Source organism: Biomphalaria glabrata, chromosome 1 (assembly GCF_947242115.1).
Source record: "Biomphalaria glabrata chromosome 1, xgBioGlab47.1, whole genome shotgun sequence".
Lineage (NCBI taxonomy): Eukaryota > Metazoa > Mollusca > Gastropoda > Planorbidae > Biomphalaria > Biomphalaria glabrata.
The window spans coordinates 90,218,460-90,241,135 of record NC_074711.1 but is presented as its reverse complement, the minus strand read 5'-3'; the positions used below and the strand labels follow the sequence as shown (position 1 = coordinate 90,241,135).

General features: G+C 29.6%; 1 protein-coding gene across 8 annotated transcripts in view; it reads right to left on the bottom strand.

Moving 5' to 3' along the window:
• Positions 1-22,450, bottom strand: part of LOC129924265 (uncharacterized) — a 32,157-nt gene extending 9,707 nt beyond the window's left edge. For 3 of the 8 annotated variants that reach the window (XR_008776287.1, XR_008776288.1, XM_056018503.1), the window contains exons 1-5: positions 21,668-22,069; positions 20,523-20,913; positions 19,901-19,989; positions 19,606-19,767; positions 18,569-18,731 (exon numbers count right to left, since the gene is read on the bottom strand). Coding sequence is in view for 1 of the 8 variants with exons in the window: in XM_056018503.1 (XP_055874478.1) it covers positions 18,569-18,665 (97 nt within the window). In the remaining 7 variants the exon portion in view is untranslated. The other 5 variants (XR_008776289.1, XR_008776290.1, XR_008776284.1 and 2 more) reach the window with 5 other exon arrangements.
• Between the last annotated feature and the right edge of the window lie 226 nt (positions 22,451-22,676).

Sequence of the window (22,676 nt, the reverse complement as noted above, 5' to 3'; positions counted from 1 at the left end):
AGTAGTTGGGCTTCTAAGATTGTAATTGGTTAACTTATAATCCTTTTTTAATTGCTCTTTTTATGGTCACTAATAGAAGTTATTGTAAACTGGTATGCTCCTCCTAACATCCTCCAAAACTTAGTCATCATTGAGACTGAAACATTACCATTCTACATCTAATCATTGACACTAACACATAACCATTCTCAGTCTAATCATTGACAGTAACACAATACCATTTTCAATCTTATCATTGACACTAACACATTACCATTCTCAATGTAATCATTGACACTAAGTCATTACCATTCTTAATCTTATCATTGACACTAAGACATTATATTCTAAATCTAATCATTGACATAACATTCTCAATGTAATCATTGACACTAACACATTATCATTCTCAATGTAATCATTGACACTAAAACATTACCATTCCTAATCTAATCATTGACACTAAGACATTACCATTCTCAATGTAATCATTGACACTAAGACATTATCATTCTCAATGTAATCATTGACACTAAGTCATTAACATTCTTAATCTAATTATTGACACTAAGTCATTACCATTCTTAATCAAATCATGACACTAAGACATTACCATTCTCAATCTAATCATTGATGCTAAGGCATTACCATTCTCAATCAAATCATTGACAATAATAAATTACCATTCTTAATCTAATCATTGATATAACATTATTATTGTAATTGTTGACACTAAGACATTACCATTCTAAAGTCATCATTGACACTTAAACATTACCATTCTCAATCTCATCATTGACACTAAAACATTACCATTCTCAATCTAATCATTGACACTAAGATATTATTATTTTCAATCTAACCATTTTCATTAATACATTACCATTCTCAATGTAATCACTGACACTAAGAAATTACCATTCTATATCTAATCATTGACACTAACACATAACCATTTTCAAAGTCATCATTGACACTAACACATTACCATTCTCAGTCTAATCATTTACACTAACACAATACCATTCTCAATCTTATTATGGACACAAACACATTACCATTCATAATCTTTTCATTGACACTAACACATTAAAATTCTCAATCTAATCATTGACACTAAGATCTTACTATTCTTAATGTAAACATTGACACTAACACATTACCATTCTCAAAGTAATCATTGACATAGCATTCTTAATGTAATCATTGACAATAAGACATTACCATTCTCAATGTAATCATTGACACTAAGACATTATCATTCTCAATGTAATCATTGACACTAAGTCATTAACATTCTTAATCTAATTATTGACACTAAATCATTACCATTCTTAATCAAATCATGACACTAAGACATTACCATTCTCAATCTAATCATTGACGCTAAGGCTTTACCATTCTCAATCTAATCATTGACAATAATAAATTACCATTCTTAATCTAATCATTGATATAACATTATTAATGTAATTATTGACACTAAGACATTACCATTCTAAAGTCATCATTGACACTTAAACATAACCATTCTCAATCTCATCATTGACACTAAGACATTGCCATTCTCAATCTAATCATTGACAATAAGACATTACCATTCCTAATGTAATCATTGACACTAACACATTACTATGCTCAAACTTATCATTGACACAAACACATTACCATTCATAATCTTATCATTAAAACTAACTCATTATAATTCTCAATCTAATCGTTGACACTTAGACATTACCATTCTAAATCTAATTATTGACACTAAGACATTACCATTCTCAATCTAATCATTGACACTAAAACATTACCATTTTCAATCTAATCATTGACAATAACACATTACCATTTTCAATGTTTTCATTGACACTAAGTCGTTGCCATTCTCAATCTAATCATTGACACTAACACATTACCATTCTCCATCTAATCATTGACACTAACACATTACCATTCTCAATGTAATCATTGACACTAAGTCATTACCATTCTTAATCTAATCATTGACATAACATTCTCAATGTAATCATTGACACTTAGACATTACCATTCGCAATGTAATCATTGACACTAAAACATTACCATTCTCAATCTAATCATTGACACAAAGACATTACCATTCTCAATCTAATAATTGACACTAAGACATTACCATTCTTACTGTCATTATTGGCACTATGACATTACCATTACCAATGTAAACATTGACTATAAGACATTATCATTCTCACTGTTATCATTGACACTAAGACATTACCATTCTTAATATAATCATTAATACTAAGACATTACCAGTGTCAATGAAATAATTGACAATAAGAAATTACAATTCTCAATCTAATCATTGACACTAAGACAATACTATTCTCAATCTAATGATTGACACAAACACATTACCATTCTCAATCTAATCATTGACACTAAGACATTTTCATTCTCAATCTAATCATTGACACTAATACATTACCATTCTCAATGTAATCATTGACACTAACACATTACCATTCTCAATGTAATCATTGACACTAAGTCATTACCATTCTTAATCTAATCATTGACATAACATTCTTAATTTAATCATTGTCACTTAGACATTACCATTGTCAATGTAATAATTGACACTAACTCATTACCATTCTCAATCTAATTATTGACACTAAAACATTACCATTCTCAATCTCATCATTGACACTAAAACATTACCATTCTCAATGTAATCATTGACACTAAGTCATTACCATTCTTAATCTAATCATTGACTTTACATTCTTAATGTAATCATTAACACTAAGACATTACCATTCTCAATCTAATCATTGACACTAGGTCATTATTATTCTTAATCTAATCATTGACACTAAGACATTACCATTCTCACTGTCATCATTGGCACTAAGACATTACTATTCTCAATGTAATCATTGACACTAAGACATTACCATTCTCAATGTAATTATTGACAATAAAACATTAACATTCTTAATCTAATCATTGACATAACATTCTCAAAATAACCATTGACACTTAGACATTACCATTCTTAATGTAATCATTGATACTAAGACATTACCAGTGTCAATGAAATAATTGACAATAAGAAATTACCATTCTCAATCTAATCATTGACACTAAGACAATACTATTCTTAATCTAATAATTGACACAAACACATTACCATTCTCAATCTAATCATTGACACTAAGACATTTTCATTCTCAATCTAATCATTGACACTAAGACATTACCATTCTCAATGTAATCATTGACACTAACACATTACCATTTTCAAAGTCATCATTGACACTAAATCTATACCATTCTTAATCTAATCATTGACACTAACACATTATAATTCTCTATCTAAAAATTGACACTAAGAAATTACCATTCTCAATCTAATCATTGACACTAAGACATTACCATTCTCAATGTAATCATTGACACTAACACATTATAATTCTCAATCTAATCATTGACACTAAGACATTACCATTCTCAGTGTAATCATTGACACTAACACATTACCATTTTCAAAGTCATCATTGACACTAAAACTTTACCATTCTTAATCTAATCATTGACACTAAGTCATTACCATTCTTAATCTAATCATTGACTTAACATTCTTAATGTAATCATTGACACTAAGACATTACCATTCTCAATCTAATCATTGACACTTGGTCATTACCATTCTTAATCTAATCATTGACACTAAGACATTACCATTCTCAATCTAATCATTGACACTAAGACATTACCATTCTCAACCTAATCATTGAAACTAACACATTACCATTCTCAAAGTAATCATTGACATAGCATTCTCAATGTAATCATTGACAATAAGACATTAACATTCTCAATGTAATCATTGACACTAACACATTACCATTCTCTATCTAATCATTGACACTAAGACATTACCATTCTCAATCTAATCATTGACACTAAGAAATTACCATTCTCAATCTAATCATTGACACTAAGACATTACCATTCTCAAAGTCATCATTGACACTAAAACTTTACCATTCTCAATCTAATCATTGACACTAACACATTACCATTCTCTATCTAATCATTGACACTAAGACATTACCATTCTCAATCTAATCATTGACACTAAGAAATTACCATTCTCAATCTAATCATTGACACTAAGACATTACCATTCTCAATGTAATCATTGACACTAACACATTACCATTTTCAAAGTCATCATTGACACTAAAACTTTACCATTCATAATCTTTTCATTGACACTAACACATTATAATTCTCAATCTAATCATTGACACTAAGACATTACCATTCTCAATCTAATCATTGAAACTAACACATTTCCATTTTCAATGTTATCATTGACACTAAGTCATTACCATTCTTAATCTAATCATTGACACTAAGTCATTACCATTCTTAATCTAATCATTGACATAACATTCTCAATGTAATCATTGACACTTAGACATTACCATTCTCAATGTAATCATTGACACTAAAACATTACCATTCTCAATGTAATCATTGACACATAACATTACCATTCTTAATGTAATCATTGACACTAAGACATTATCATTCTCAATGTAATCATTGACACTAAGTCATTAACATTCTTAATCTAATTATTGACACTAAGTCATTACCATTCTTAATCAAATCATGACACTAAGACATTACCATTCTCAATCTAATCATTGATGCTAAGGCATTACCATTCTCAATCAAATCATTGACAATAATAAATTACCATTCTTAATCTAATCATTGATATAACATTATTATTGTAATTGTTGACACTAAGACATTACCATTCTAAAGTCATCATTGACACTTAAACATTACCATTCTCAATCTCATCATTGACACTAAAACATTACCATTCTCAATCTAATCATTGACACTAAGATATTATTATTTTCAATCTAACCATTTTCATTAATACATTACCATTCTCAATGTAATCACTGACACTAAGAAATTACCATTCTATATCTAATCATTGACACTAACACATAACCATTTTCAAAGTCATCATTGACACTAACACATTACCATTCTCAGTCTAATCATTTACACTAACACAATACCATTCTCAATCTTATTATGGACACAAACACATTACCATTCATAATCTTTTCATTGACACTAACACATTAAAATTCTCAATCTAATCATTGACACTAAGATCTTACCATTCTTAATGTAAACATTGACACTAACACATTACCATTCTCAAAGTAATCATTGACATAGCATTCTTAATGTAATCATTGACAATAAGACATTACCATTCTCAATGTAATCATTGACACTAAGACATTATCATTCTCAATGTAATCATTGACACTAAGTCATTAACATTCTTAATCTAATTATTGACACTAAATCATTACCATTCTTAATCAAATCATGACACTACGACATTACCATTCTCAATCTAATCATTGACGCTAAGGCTTTACCATTCTCAATCTAATCATTGACAATAATAAATTACCATTCTTAATCTAATCATTGATATAACATTATTAATGTAATTATTGACACTAAGACATTACCATTCTAAAGTCATCATTGACACTTAAACATAACCATTCTCAATCTCATCATTGACACTAACACATTGCCATTCTCAATCTAATCATTGACAATAAGACATTACCATTCCTAATGTAATCATTGACACTAACACATTACTATGCTCAAACTTATCATTGACACAAACACATTACCATTCATAATCTTATCATTAAAACTAACTCATTATAATTCTCAATCTAATCGTTGACACTTAGACATTACCATTCTAAATCTAATTATTGACACTAAGACATTACCATTCTCAATCTAATCATTGACACTAAAACATTACCATTTTCAATCTAATCATTGACAATAACACATTACCATTTTCAATGTTTTCATTGACACTAAGTCGTTGCCATTCTCAATCTAATCATTGACACTAACACATTACCATTCTCCATCTAATCATTGACACTAACACATTACCATTCTCAATGTAATCATTGACACTAAGTCATTACCATTCTTAATCTAATCATTGACATAACATTCTCAATGTAATCATTGACACTTAGACATTACCATTCGCAATGTAATCATTGACACTAAAACATTACCATTCTCAATCTAATCATTGACACAAAGACATTACCATTCTCAATCTAATAATTGACACTAAGACATTACCATTCTTACTGTCATTATTGGCACTATGACATTACCATTCCCAATGTAAACATTGACTATAAGACATTATCATTCTCACTGTTATCATTACACTAAGACATTACCATTCTTAATATAATCATTAATACTAAGACATTACCAGTGTCAATGAAATAATTGACAATAAGAAATTACAATTCTCAATCTAATCATTGACACTAAGACAATACTATTCTCAATCTAATGATTGACACAAACACATTACCATTCTCAATCTAATCATTGACACTAAGACATTTTCATTCTCAATCTAATCATTGACACTAATACATTACCATTCTCAATGTAATCATTGACACTAACACATTACCATTCTCAATGTAATCATTGACACTAAGTCATTACCATTCTTAATCTAATCATTGACATAACATTCTTAATTTAATCATTGTCACTTAGACATTACCATTGTCAATGTAATAATTGACACTAAGTCATTACCATTCTCAATCTAATTATTGACACTAAAACATTACCATTCTCAATCTCATCATTGACACTAAAACATTACCATTCTCAATGTAATCATTGACACTAAGTCATTACCATTCTTAATCTAATCATTGACTTTACATTCTTAATGTAATCATTAACACTAAGACATTACCATTCTCAATCTAATCATTGACACTAGGTCATTATTATTCTTAATCTAATCATTGACACTAAGACATTACCATTCTCACTGTCATCATTGGCACTAAGACATTACTATTCTCAATGTAATCATTGACACTAAGACATTACCATTCTCATTGTAATTATTGACAATAAAACATTAACATTCTTAATCTAATCATTGACATAACATTCTCAAAATAACCATTGACACTTAGACATTACCATTCTTAATGTAATCATTGATACTAAGACATTACCAGTGTCAATGAAATAATTGACAATAAGAAATTACCATTCTCAATCTAATCATTGACACTAAGACATTTTCATTCTCAATCTAATCATTGACACTAAGACATTACCATTCTCAATGTAATCATTGACACTAACACATTACCATTTTCAAAGTCATCATTGACACTAAATCTATACCATTCTTAATCTAATCATTGACACTAACACATTATAATTCTCTATCTAAAAATTGACACTAAGAAATTACCATTCTCAATCTAATCATTGACACTAAGACATTACCATTCTCAATGTAATCATTGACACTAACACATTACCATTTTCAAAGTCATCATTGACACTAAAACTTTACCATTCATAATCTTTTCATTGACACTAACACATTATAATTCTCAATCTAATCATTGACACTAAGACATTACCATTCTCAGTGTAATCATTGACACTAACACATTACCATTTTCAAAGTCATCATTGACACTAAGTCATTACCATTCTTAATCTAATCATTGACTTAACATTCTTAATGTAATCATTGACACTAAGACATTAACATTCTCAATCTAATCATTGACACTAGGTCATTACCATTCTTAATCTAATCATTGACACTAAGACATTACCATTCTCAATCTAATCATTGACACTAAGACATTACCATTCTCAACCTAATCATTGAAACTAACACATTACCATTCTCAAAGTAATCATTGACATAGCATTCTCAATGTAATCATTGACAATAAGACATTAACATTCTCAATGTAATCATTGACACTAACACATTACCATTCTCTATCTAATCATTGACACTAAGACATTACCATTCTCAATCTAATCATTGACACTAAGAAATTACCATTCTCAATCTAATCATTGACACTAAGACATTACCATTCTCAAAGTCATCATTGACACTAAAACTTTACCATTCTCAATCTAATCATTGACACTAACACATTACCATTCTCAATGTAATCATTGACACTTAGACATTACCATTCTCAATCTAATCATTGACACTAAGAAATTACCATTCTCAATCTAATCATTGACACAAAGACATTACCATTCTCAATCTAATAATTGACACTAAGACATTACCATTCTTACTGTCATTATTGGCACTATGACATTACCATTCCCAATGTAAACATTGACTATAAGACATTATCATTCTCACTGTTATCATTACACTAAGACATTACCATTCTTAATATAATCATTAATACTAAGACATTACCAGTGTCAATGAAATAATTGACAATAAGAAATTACAATTCTCAATCTAATCATTGACACTAAGACAATACTATTCTCAATCTAATGATTGACACAAACACATTACCATTCTCAATCTAATCATTGACACTAAGACATTTTCATTCTCAATCTAATCATTGACACTAATACATTACCATTCTCAATGTAATCATTGACACTAACACATTACCATTCTCAATGTAATCATTGACACTAAGTCATTACCATTCTTAATCTAATCATTGACATAACATTCTTAATTTAATCATTGTCACTTAGACATTACCATTGTCAATGTAATAATTGACACTAAGTCATTACCATTCTCAATCTAATTATTGACACTAAAACATTACCATTCTCAATCTCATCATTGACACTAAAACATTACCATTCTCAATGTAATCATTGACACTAAGTCATTACCATTCTTAATCTAATCATTGACACTAAGTCATTACCATTCTTAATCTAATCATTGACATAACATTCTCAATGTAATTATTGACACTTAGACATTACCATTCTCAATGTAATCATTGACACTAAAACATTACCATTCTCAATGTAATCATTGACACATAACATTACCATTCTTAATGTAATCATTGACACTAAGACATTATTATTCTCAATGTAATCATTAACACTAAAACATTACAATCCTTTATCTAATCTTTGACACTAAGACATTACCATTCTCAATGTAATCATAGACAATAAGATCTTACCATTCTCAATGTAATTATTGACACTAAGTCCTTACCATTTTTAATTTAATCATTGACATACCATTCTCAATGTAATCATTGACACTTAGACATTAACATTCTTAATGTAATCATTGACACTTGAACATTACCATTCTCAATCTCATCATTGACACTAAAACATTACCATTCTCAATCTAATATTGCCACTAAGTCATTATTATTTTCAATCTAATCATTGACAATAAGACATTACCAGTCTCAATGTAATCATTGACACTAAAACCTTACCATTCTCAATCTAATCATTGACACTAACACATTACCATTTTCAATGTTATCATTGACACTAAGACATTACCATTCTCACTGTTATCATTGGCACTAAGACATTACTATTCTCAATTTAATCATTGACACTAAGACATTATAATTCTCAATCTAATCATTGACACTAAGACATTACCATTCTGAATGTAATCATTGACACTAACACATTACCATTTTCAAAGTCATCATTGACACTAAAACTTTACCATTCTCAATCTAATCATTGACACTAAGACATTACCATTCTCAATCTAATCATTGACACTAAGACATTACCATTCTCAATCTAATCATTGACACTAAGACATTACCATTCTCAATGTAATCATTGACACTAACACATTACCATTTTCAAAGTCATCATTGACACTAAAACTTTACCAGTCATAATCTTTTCATTGACACTAACACATTATAATTCTTAATCTAATCATTGACACTAAGACATTACCATTCTCAATCTAATCATTGACACTAACACATTACCATTCTCAAATTAATCATTGACATAGCATTCTCAATGTAATCATTGACAATAAGACATTAACATTCTCAATGTAATCATTGACACTAAAACATTACCATTCTCAATCTAATCATTGACACTAACACATTTCCATTTTAAATGTTCTCATTGACACTAAGTCATTACCATTCTTAATCTAATCATTGACACTAAGTCATTACCATTCTTAATCTAATCATTGACACTTAAACATTTCCATTCTCAATGTAATCATTGACACTAAAACATTACCATTCTCAATGTAATCATTGACACTAAGTCATTACCATTCTTAATCTAATCATTGACATAACATTCTTAATTTAATCATTGTCACTTAGACATTACCATTGTCAATGTAATAATTGACACTAAGTCATTACCATTCTCAATCTAATTATTGACACTAAAACATTACCATTCTCAATCTCATCATTGACACTAAAACATTACCATTCTCAATGTAATCATTGACACTAAGTCATTACCATTCTTAATCTAATCATTGACATAACATTCTTAATGTAATCATTAACACTAAGACATTACCATTCTCAATCTAATCATTTACACTAGGTCATTATTATTCTTAATCTAATCATTGACACTAAGACATTACCATTCTCACTGTCATCATTGGCACTAAGACATTACTATTCTCAATGTAATCATTGACACTAAGACATTACCATTCTCAATGTAATTATTGACAATAAAACATTAACATTCTTAATCTAATCATTGACATAACATTCTCAAAATAACCATTGACACTTAGACATTACCATTCTTAATGTAATCATTGATACTAAGACATTACCAGTGTCAATGAAATAATTGACAATAAGAAATTACCATTCTCAATCTAATCATTGACACTAAGACAATACTATTCTTAATCTAATGATTGACACAAACACATTACCATTCTCAATCTAATCATTGACACTAAGACATTTTCATTCTCAATCTAATCATTGACACTAAGACATTACCATTCTCAATGTAATCATTGACACTAACACATTACCATTTTCAAAGTCATCATTGACACTAAAACTATACCATTCTTAATCTAATCATTGACACTAACACATTATAATTCTCTATCTAAAAATTGACACTAAGAAATTACCATTCTCAATCCAATCATTGACACTAAGACATTACCATTCTCAATGTAATCATTGACACTAACACATTACCATTTTCAAAGTCATCATTGACACTAAAACTTTACCATTCATAATCTTTTTATTGACACTAACACATTATAATTCTCAATCTAATCATTGACACTAAGACATTACCATTCTCAGTGTAATCATTGACACTAACACATTACCATTTTCAAAGTCATCATTGACACTAAAACTTTACCATTCTTAATCTAATCATTGACACTAAGTCATTACCATTCTTAATCTAATCATTGACTTAACATTCTTAATCTAATCATTGACACTAACACATTATAATTCTCTATCTAAAAATTGACACTAAGAAATTACCATTCTCAATCCAATCATTGACACTAAGACATTACCATTCTCAATGTAATCATTGACACTAACACATTACCATTTTCAAAGTCATCATTGACACTAAAACTTTACCATTCATAATCTTTTTATTGACACTAACACATTATAATTCTCAATCTAATCATTGACACTAAGACATTACCATTCTCAGTGTAATCATTGACACTAACACATTACCATTTTCAAAGTCATCATTGACACTAAAACTTTACCATTCTTAATCTAATCATTGACACTAAGTCATTACCATTCTTAATCTAATCATTGACTTAACATTCTTAATGTAATCATTGACACTAAGACATTACCATTCTCAATCTAATCATTGACACTAGGTCATTACCATTCTTAATCTAATCATTGACACTAAGACATTACCATTCTCAATCTAATCATTGACACTAAGACATTACCATTCTCAACCTAATCATTGAAACTAACACATTACAATTCTCAAAGTAATCATTGACATAGCATTCTCAATGTAATCATTGACAATAAGACATTAACATTCTCAATGTAATCATTGACACTAAAACATTACCATTCTCAATCTAATCATTGAAACTAACACATTTCCATTTTCAATGTTATCATTGACACTAAGTCATTACCATTCTTAATCTAATCATTGACACTAAGTCATTACCATTCTTAATCTAATCATTGACATAACATTCTCAATGTAATCATTGACACTTAGACATTACCATTCTCAATGTAATCATTGACACTAAAACATTACCATTCTCAATGTAATCATTGACACATAACATTACCATTCTTAATGTAATCATTGACACTAAGACATTATTATTCTCAATGTAATCATTAACACTAAAACATTACAATCCTTTATCTAATCTTTGACACTAAGACATTACCATTCTCAATGTAATCATAGACAATAAGATCTTACCATTCTCAATGTAATTATTGACACTAAGTCCTTACCATTCTTAATTTAATCATTGACATACCATTCTCAATGTAATCATTGACACTTAGACATTAACATTCTTAATGTAATCATTGACACTAAAACATTACCATTCTTAATTTAATCATTGACACTAAGACATTATCATTCTCAATGTAATCATTGACACTAAGTCATTAACATTCTTAATCTAATTATTGACACTAAGTCATTACCATTCTTAATTTAATCATTGACACTAAGACATTATCATTCTCAATGTAATCATTGACACTAAGTCATTAACATTCTTAATCTAATTATTGACACTAAGTCATTACCATTCTTAATCAAATCATTGATATAACATTATTATTGTAATTGTTGACACTAAGACATTACCATTCTAAAGTCATCATTGACACTTAAACATTACCATTCTCAATCTCATCATTGACACTAAAACATTACCATTCTCAATCTTATCATTGACACTAAGATATTATTATTTTCAATCTAACCATTTACATTAATACATTACCATTCTCAATGTAATCACTGACACTAAGAAATTACCATTCTATATCTAATCATTGACACTAACACATAACCATTTTCAAAGTCATCATTGACACTAACACATTACCATTCTCAGTCTTATCATTTACACTAACACAATACCATTCTCAATCTTATTATTGACACTAACACATTACCATTCATAATCTTTTCATTGACACTAACACATTAAAATTCTCAATCTAATCATTGACACTAAGATCTTACCATTCTTAATGTAAACATTGACACTAACACATTACCATTCTCAAAGTAATCATTGACATAGCATTCTTAATGTAATCATTGACAATAAGACATTACCATTCTCAATGTAATCATTGACACTAAGACATTATCATTCTCAATGTAATCATTGACACTAAGTCATTAACATTCTTAATCTAATTATTGACACTAAATCATTACCATTCTTAATCAAATCATGACACTAAGACATTACCATTCTCAATCTAATCATTGACGCTAAGGCTTTACCATTCTCAATCTAATCATTGACAATAATAAATTACCATTCTTAATCTAATCATTGATATAACATTATTAATGTAATTATTGACACTAAGACATTACCATTCTAAAGTCATCATTGACACTTAAACATTACCATTCTCAATCTCATCATTGACACTAAAACATTACCATTCTCAATGTAATCATTGACACTAAGTCATTACCATTTTCAATCTTATCATTGAAACTAACACATTACCATTCTCAATATAATCATTGACACTAATATATTACTATTCTCAATGTAATCATTGACACTAAAACATTACCATTCTTAATCTAATCATTGACACAAAGACATTACCATTCTCAATCTAATCATTGACACTAAGACATTACCATTCTTACTGTCATTATTGGCACTATGACATTACCATTCCCAATGTAAACATTGACTATAAGACATTACCATTCTCACTGTTATCATTGACACTAAGACATTACCATTCTTAATATAATCATTGATACTAAGACATTACCAGTGTCAATGAAATAATTGACAATAAGAAATTACAATTCTCAATCTAATCATTGACACTAAGACAATACTATTCTCAATCTAATGATTGACACAAACACATTACCATTCTCAATGTAATCATTGACACTAAGACATTTTCATTCTCAATCTAATCATTGACACTAAGACATTACCATTCTCAATGTAATCATTGACACTAACACATTACCATTTTCAAAGTCATCATTCACACTAAAACTTTACCATTCTTAATCTAATCATTGACACTAACACATTATAATTCTCTATCTAAACATTGACACTAAGACATTACCATTCTCAATCTAATCATTGACACTAAGACATTACCATTCTCAATGTAATCATTGACACTAACACATTACCATTTTCAAAGTCATCATTGACACTAAAACTTTACCATTCTTAATCTAATCATTGACACTAAGTCATTACCATTCTTAATCTAATCATTGACTTAACATTCTTAATGTTATCATTGACACTAAGACATTACCATTCTAAATCTAATCATTGACACTAGGTCATTACCATTCTTAATCTAATCATTGACACTAAGACATTACCATTCTCAATCTAATCATTGACACTAAGACATTACAATTCTCAAAGTAATCATTGACATAGCATTCTCAATGTAATCATTGACAATAAGACATTAACATTCTCAATGTAATCATTGACACTAAAACATTACCATTCTCAATCTAATCATTGACACTAACACATTTCCATTTTCAATGTAATCATTGACACTAAGACATTACCATTCTCAATCTAATCATTGACACTAGGTCATTACCATTCTTAATCTAATCATTGACACTAAGACATTACCATTCTCAATCTAATCATTGACACTAAGACATTACCATTCTCAATCTAATCATTGACACTAACACATTACCATTCTTAAAGTAATCATTGACACAGCATTCTCAATGTAATCATTGACAATAAGACATTAACATTCTCAATGTAATCATTGACACTAAAACATTACCATTCTCAATCTAATCATTGACACTAACACATTTCCATTTTCAATGTTCTCATTGACACTAAGTCATTACCATTCTCAATGTAATCATTGACACTTAGACATTACCATTCTCAATCTAATCATTGACACTAAGACATTACCATTCTCAATGTAATCATTGACACTAACACATTACCATTTTCAAAGTCATCATTGACACTAAAACTTTACCATTCAAAATCTTTTCATTGACACTAACACATTATAATTCTCAATCTAATCATTGACACTAAGACATTACCATTCTGAATGTAATCATTGACACTAAGACATTACCATTTTCAAAGTCATCATTGACACTAAAACTTTACCATTCATAATCTTTTCATTGACACTAACACATTATAATTCTCAATCTAATCATTGACACTAAGACATTACAATTCTCAATGTAATCATTGACACTAACACATTACCATTTTCAAAGTCATCATTGACACTAAAACTTTACCATTCTTAATCTAATCATTGACACTAAGTCATTACCATTCTTAATCTAATCATTGACTTAACATTCTTAATGTAATCATTGACACTAAGACATTACCATTCTCAATGTAATCATTGACACTAGGTCATTACCATTCTTAATCTAATCATTGACACTAAGACATTACCATTCTCAATCTAATCATTGACACTAAGACATTACCATTCTCAATCTAATCATTGACACTAACACATTACCATTCTCAAAGTAATCATTGACATAGCATTCTCAATGTAATCATTGACAATAAGACATTAACATTCTCAATGTAATCATTGACACTAAAACATTACCATTCTCAATCTTATCATTGACACTAATCATTACCATTCTTAATCTAATCATTGACATAACATTCTCAATGTAATCATTGACACTTAGACATTACCATTCTCAATGTAATCACTGACAAAATGACATTACCATTCTCAATGTAATCATTGACACTAAAACATTACCATTCTTAATCTAATCATTGACACTAAGACATTACCATTCTCAATGTAATCACTGACAAAATGACATTACCATTCTCAATGTAATCATTGACACTAAGTCATTACCATTCTTAATCTAATCATTGACATAACATTTTTAATGTAATCATTGTCACTTAGACATTACCATTGTCAATTTAATCATTGACACTAAGTCATTACCATTCTCAATCTAATTATTGACACTAAAACATTACCATTCTCAAAGTAATCATTGACATAGCATTCTCAATGTAATCATTGACACTAACACATTACTACTCTCAAAGTCATCATTGACACTAAGACATTACCATTCTCAATCTAATCATTGACACTAACACATTACCATTCTCAAAGTAATCATTGACATAGCATTCTCAATGTAATCATTGACAATAAGACATTAACATTCTCAATGTAATCATTGACACTAAAACATTACCATTCTCAATCTAATCATTGACACTAATCATTACCATTCTTAATCTAATCATTGACATAACATTCTCAATGTAATCATTGACACTTAGACATTACCATTCTAAATGTAATCATTGACACTAAAGCATTGCCATTCTCAATGTAATCATTGACACTAAAACATTACCATTCTTAATCTAATCATTGACACTAAGACATTACCATTCTCAATGTAATCACTGACAAAATGACATTACCATTCTCAATGTAATCATTGACACTAAGTCATTACCATTCTTAATCTAATCATTGACATAACATTTTTAATGTAATCATTGTCACTTAGACATTACCATTGTCAATGTAATCATTGACACTAAGTCATTACCATTCTCAATCTAATTATTGACACTAAAACATTACCATTCTCAAAGTAATCATTGACATAGCATTCTCAATGTAATCATTGACACTAACACATTACTACTCTCAAAGTCATCATTGACACTAAGACATTACCATTCTCAATCTAATCATTGACACTAAGACATTACCATTCTCACTGTCATCATTGGCACTAAGACATTACTATTTTCAATGTAATCTTTGACACTAAGACATTACCATTCTCAATCTAATCATTGACACTAGGTCATTACCATTCTTAATCTAATCATTGACACTAAGACATTACCATTCTCAATCTAATCATTGACACTAAGACAATACCATTCTCAAAGTAATCATTGACATAGCATTCTCAATGTAATCATTAACACTAACACATTACTATTCTCAAAGTCATCATTGACACTAAGACATTACCATTCTCAATCCAATCAATAACACTAAGTCATTACCATTCTCAATGTAATCATTGACACTAACTCATTACCATTTTCAATGTTTTCATTGACATAAGTCATTACCATGCTCAATCTAATCATTGACACTAAGACATTACAGAAAGTAAAAATCCCAGTCTTCACCAGAATTCAAACCTGAAACCCTTGGTTCAGAAGCTAGCAACTTTACCACTCGGCCACCACACCTCCTACCTAATTTGACATTCTTTCTGATAATTAAGTAATAAAATGTATTCTTTGTAACAATTGGTCATAGCTAGAAGTTAGGCCTTTCTTAAAATTATACAGTTTTGTCTGACATGGTAGTTATCTTCTAATTCTTTTTTTTTTTTGGTGTCATTAATGTACTTAGTTTGTAGCTCCTTTTCCATATTTCACTGACCTCAGTAGATATCATGCAGAATGTCAAACTTTTTTTAGGTGGCATGCAATACAATAAAAAGCTATAGTATAATGATCTTGGCACAAACATTTTTTTTTGTTTTAATTTTCTAAAAGGTCAATAGCAAATATTCTTTTTTTTATGCTTTGCTAAGCCTACTTAGCATACTTTATAAAAGTTCATAATTTGACTATGGTGAGTAATGCTTATAATATTAGCTTTTACTTGCATCAAAGTAAATCAGAAATTATTTTTTTAAAATCAAATGTTGATTTAACATGATCATCAATTTAGTTGCTCAGAAAAGATTAAAATGTAAAAAGAATGCCTTTTAGAATTTGCAATCTATATGGCAGATGATGTAAATGTCATCTGTTTCTGTGGCCTACTGTTATAAAGGTATCATATGGCCAGCACAACGACCAACCTTCTTTACTTTCCCCAACTAATGTCAGATACCCATTAGAATTGCACTGACCCAAGGCATTCTAAAATCCTGAAATTCAAAAGCAATCTTCAACAAGATTTGAACCTGAAAACCCTTAGCTCTAAAGCAACTGCACTTAACCACTTAGCAACCCCCCTCAACCACCCATGATTAAAAATGTCAAATGTTCTATTATGAATCAGCACATCATCATTTGCAGAGAGAATTGCTGCCAATCTTTTGCCTATACAGGAAATAGCTAGCCAAAGTAAAATAGAGATGACTTTATCCAGAATTTTAAACTTTGGCTGTATTTCTTGGCCAATGTGCATTGTAACAAGCTAATTCAGGAACTGGCTTATACTGTATACTTATATGTAAATATTATATATATATATATTTGTATATATATATATCACTATTTTAGACTAAAATTACAATACAATTTTATTTCATTCACTATGTCATTATGTTATAGAGTGTTTACCTGGCCCAGCATCCTCCTCCATTTGCAGCATTACATGTACTGTAATCTTCAGAGGCCGAAAGACTTTTTCCAGTGATGTAAGCCTCAGGAGAATCATATGTGCTTGGATAATGGCAGATGTGAACAGAATCACTTTTGCATAACACTTTCCAAAATGCAAAATCTATTTAAATATATTAATATATGCTTTTACTTTAAAAAAAAGCTCATAATAACATACTTATTCTTTTAAAAGTTTCATAGAAGTTATTACATGCTAGATATCCTTATATGTTCACCTAGTTCACAAGCTAGCAGAGTTGTTTGTTAGGAAGTTGATTAGGTCTTTCCAAACTCAGAAAACCACTTTCAAAACTTAATGAATAGTGAACAATAGATAAGTTACATCTAAAATAAAAATGCCAACAAAAGAGCTATTCAGGCTTTAGATGGGAATCCACAGGCACAAGGCACAGAGGAAGACCAAAAAGAATAGGACAACACAATCTTCATATCTTCTATATTACAGGCATTACTTCAAAAGAGAATATAATTATCTCCTATGCATTTCATGATCAAGCTAGTCATGCATGTTAATAAGCTTATTAAACTCTACTTAGTCATTGTTTTTCCTGGCTGATTCAGGCATCCCATTGTATATATATGTTTCTATCTCATCATCACTAGCTTTTGCAAAAGAAACGTAACCAACATACCCAATAGCATAAAATAGATTAGCTAATTTTTTATCTTTTAAGATGTCATGAGCAATATCCCATCCTCCATCATGTGCTATAATTAAAATGTTTTTGAAAGCCATTTAAATCTAATGCATTTCTTAAAGTCTGCAAAGAGAGAGAAAACACAGATGTGTAATAAATGTTGTATGCAGGCCTTCTAACAGAACAAAAAATTTCAAAAACAAAGATAGAGTTAAATAAAAATATATTTATATTAAGAACTAAATTGTGTATGTAATAGAAAGACCAACAAAAACAGTCGAGAGAAAACCAATACATAAGAACATGGAAAGTGTAGGTGCAGCTACGGAAACTTACCCCAATGTAGACTATTGTTAAATTATGCCTTCTTTTAGCTCCAGTAATCCATCAAACAATGTAAGCTGTCAGAGAAACATTTGTATAAGGATTATGTGTGCCTTGACCAATCCAACCAGAAAATGCCCAAGTAAGGCCATACAATTTAATATTTTGATTTCTCTGCAGCAAAAAAAAATATATTAAAATTTAATATAATAAACAGTTTGATAACTATTTTATTTTAACACATTGTATTCATCTTATGCTACATTTTACAGTTTTTGGATGATTGGTTACATAATGCACCAAATACCTTTTTGGCTTTAACCATAAGCCACAATTCATATCCTCTCTCATAGTTCTCTTCATTGCTATTGTGCATGTGGGATGCTTCAGTTCCATCTGAAAAAATATTAAGGGATACATAGATGTTATTTTTTAAAAAGTGTTCTTCTGATGTAAGATATAGATCTTTTTTACAGAGCTGTTGGGTGTTTGAGGTGTCCCTATCTCTACACAAAAAAAATGCAATTAATTCTCAGAAAAAAGGACTATTTGCTTATCAAATATTTATCTGATGATCAAAGAAAAACTCAAATCCCTTTAAAAAGTTTGTACAAATGCACATCTCCCAGTATATCAGAAAAACTGTGTTGCCACTCTTTAATGGTGCTTCACACATTGAGCATGTTTGTATTTTATACACCACATTAGATTACTATTGCTTTATGCCTGTGAAATATGGAAAGTATATCACCTGAAATACATCATGAATTAACTACATTTGCTGGGTATTTTAGTGAAGAAATTGTGGTTCAGAGAAACGCACTGCATGTGTCTAATGTCATTGCTGCCCAAGGCTGTCCTACTGATGGCTAGTATTCTTTTTCTGTAACTGTCCCTAACGATAGCGTTGTTGCTAAATTTAAATTTACCTTATTTGTGTTAGACACAATCAACTGAAAAATAAGAATCCATTCGAGATTTAAGTCTCAACTTTGAGATCTTTGACTGTTTGGCGGATCTTAAAATAATTACTGTAAATAAAACCAAACAAACTGCACATGTGTAGTAAATGCCTCTCCTCTTGTTTCTGATTTGTCTTTTCATTGTTGTTAATTAGTCATCTGTTCTTGAACCAGTTTCCACTGTGTAGTAGTCTTTTCGCTCAACAGCACATCCTTAATGACATAATCAAAAACCAACATGACCATCCTAAGGAACACGTCAGAAATGTCATCTTGAGGAAGAAGAGACTGCTGGCAGAAAAGCCTGATACCAAATATTGAGTTGCTGCTGCTGAGAATTTCGCAGTCGACAGACACACTGAGAAAAAAAAACATGTTTGGATTTTGGGAGTTATTAGAGAACATGGCTTTACATTACATATCTTGATTCTTAACTTGCTTCATATGTCTCGCTTTTCGAGCAATAATAATGGTCAGTTCAACTTGTTTTGTCTTCATCCTAAAAGCTGCAATACAAAGAAGAATATCAGAACTACTCGATAAGCGATCATCAGCAGCTTGTCCATCGCAACGAAAATCAATGCATTAGTATATTTAGTAAAGTTATTGACAGTTTCAGCAGCCAAACATTTGCAGTTTTCATTTGATCGAATGTAGGGAAGCACGGTCCTCACTGATAAAGTTAACAATGAATGTGTACATTGAAGATTTTGTTCACGTTTTTAGTTTGTTTTTTTATTTCATGAATAAATAGAGTATTTAATGTTTACTGTTGAGGCTAAGACTTTGAGCCATGGTTAGCAGCTTGCACTCTGCGAAAAATCCTGAGGGCGCCCATGCCCATGGCTAGATCATCCAGATGATATTCTAGATCTAAATCTACATTAGATAAGATAATAAAATCTAATCTAAACTTGTCCTCTAGTCTACTAGTGCCTCAAGGTCAATATTCTAGACCTAGATCTCTCTCTATATAATAATAATTTAACTTATGAGTAATAGAGTCTAGAGATCCATATAGATCTAGACATAGACTATCTACTACTAATAATACTAATTATGGTACTAGATTTTACTAGATCTAGAACAGTTTAGACTATTAAGACATTTACCCGTGTTGCTTCATCCGATAAATATAAATGTTCGCGAACAGACAAAAGAATTTTTAGTTTATTTATTTTTTTAGAATTTTATTTTGTTTCTTACGCCTCTTTAAAGTTTCAACCTGCGAATGCTGTGAGTGTGAAAGCAAAACACTCGCCATTTTGTTATTTATATACAAAACTATAGATACGAATTTCGGCTAAGTGATAAAGAATTTAGTAAATATACGATTGCTTTCAACTATTACCCAGTAGATCTAGATCTAGATCAGTGCTTTTCAAACCTTTTTCAACAGGTACCGCTCGTCGATATCCAGTAAACTGAAGTAGATATACTTTACTGTCAAAGAATCGAGTTTTTAAAATAAAAACATCACTATAATGAAGATGTTAAAGCCAGACTCTATCCTGACTAGATATCTTGAAATAACTGTTTAAAAACGGGCAGTGTATCTGTAACACGCCATTTTTTGGCGCCCCCTCCCCCCTTTTTTATTCTAGGAACAAAAATTGTAATATCATAAATACATTGCGCTCAAATAATAAGAATAACTATAGAGTGTATTACCTAGCTCAAAATATCTACAATATATAGGCCTATTATATAGTCACAATCTAAAACTTCGCTTCTACAAAATGCTAAAGTTTCTCGTGATAAAAAAAGGACTTGCTGTAGCCTATAAGGCTATAACAGTCATTTTTTTAAAGCCGTTTGTGTTCTGACATCTATTGTGTTTCAGATTCACTTATAACAGTTTTGTTTGGCGAAAAATTGATTAGCTATGACTTCTGTTTTAACTAAGAAAACAAAATATCGCATGTCTTTAGGTAAGGTAGGCTATATATAGATAATGTTTTTGCCAAGAGAATCACTTTTGAGATTTATTGAAATACATCATTTAGCCTACATGCTAAAATGCGTACTCAATTATACAAACTATAATGTACCTTAATATTCCATAATAAACTGTAGATCCGTGTTTCTCAAACGTTTACTAGTTGTGAAAACAATTTCATT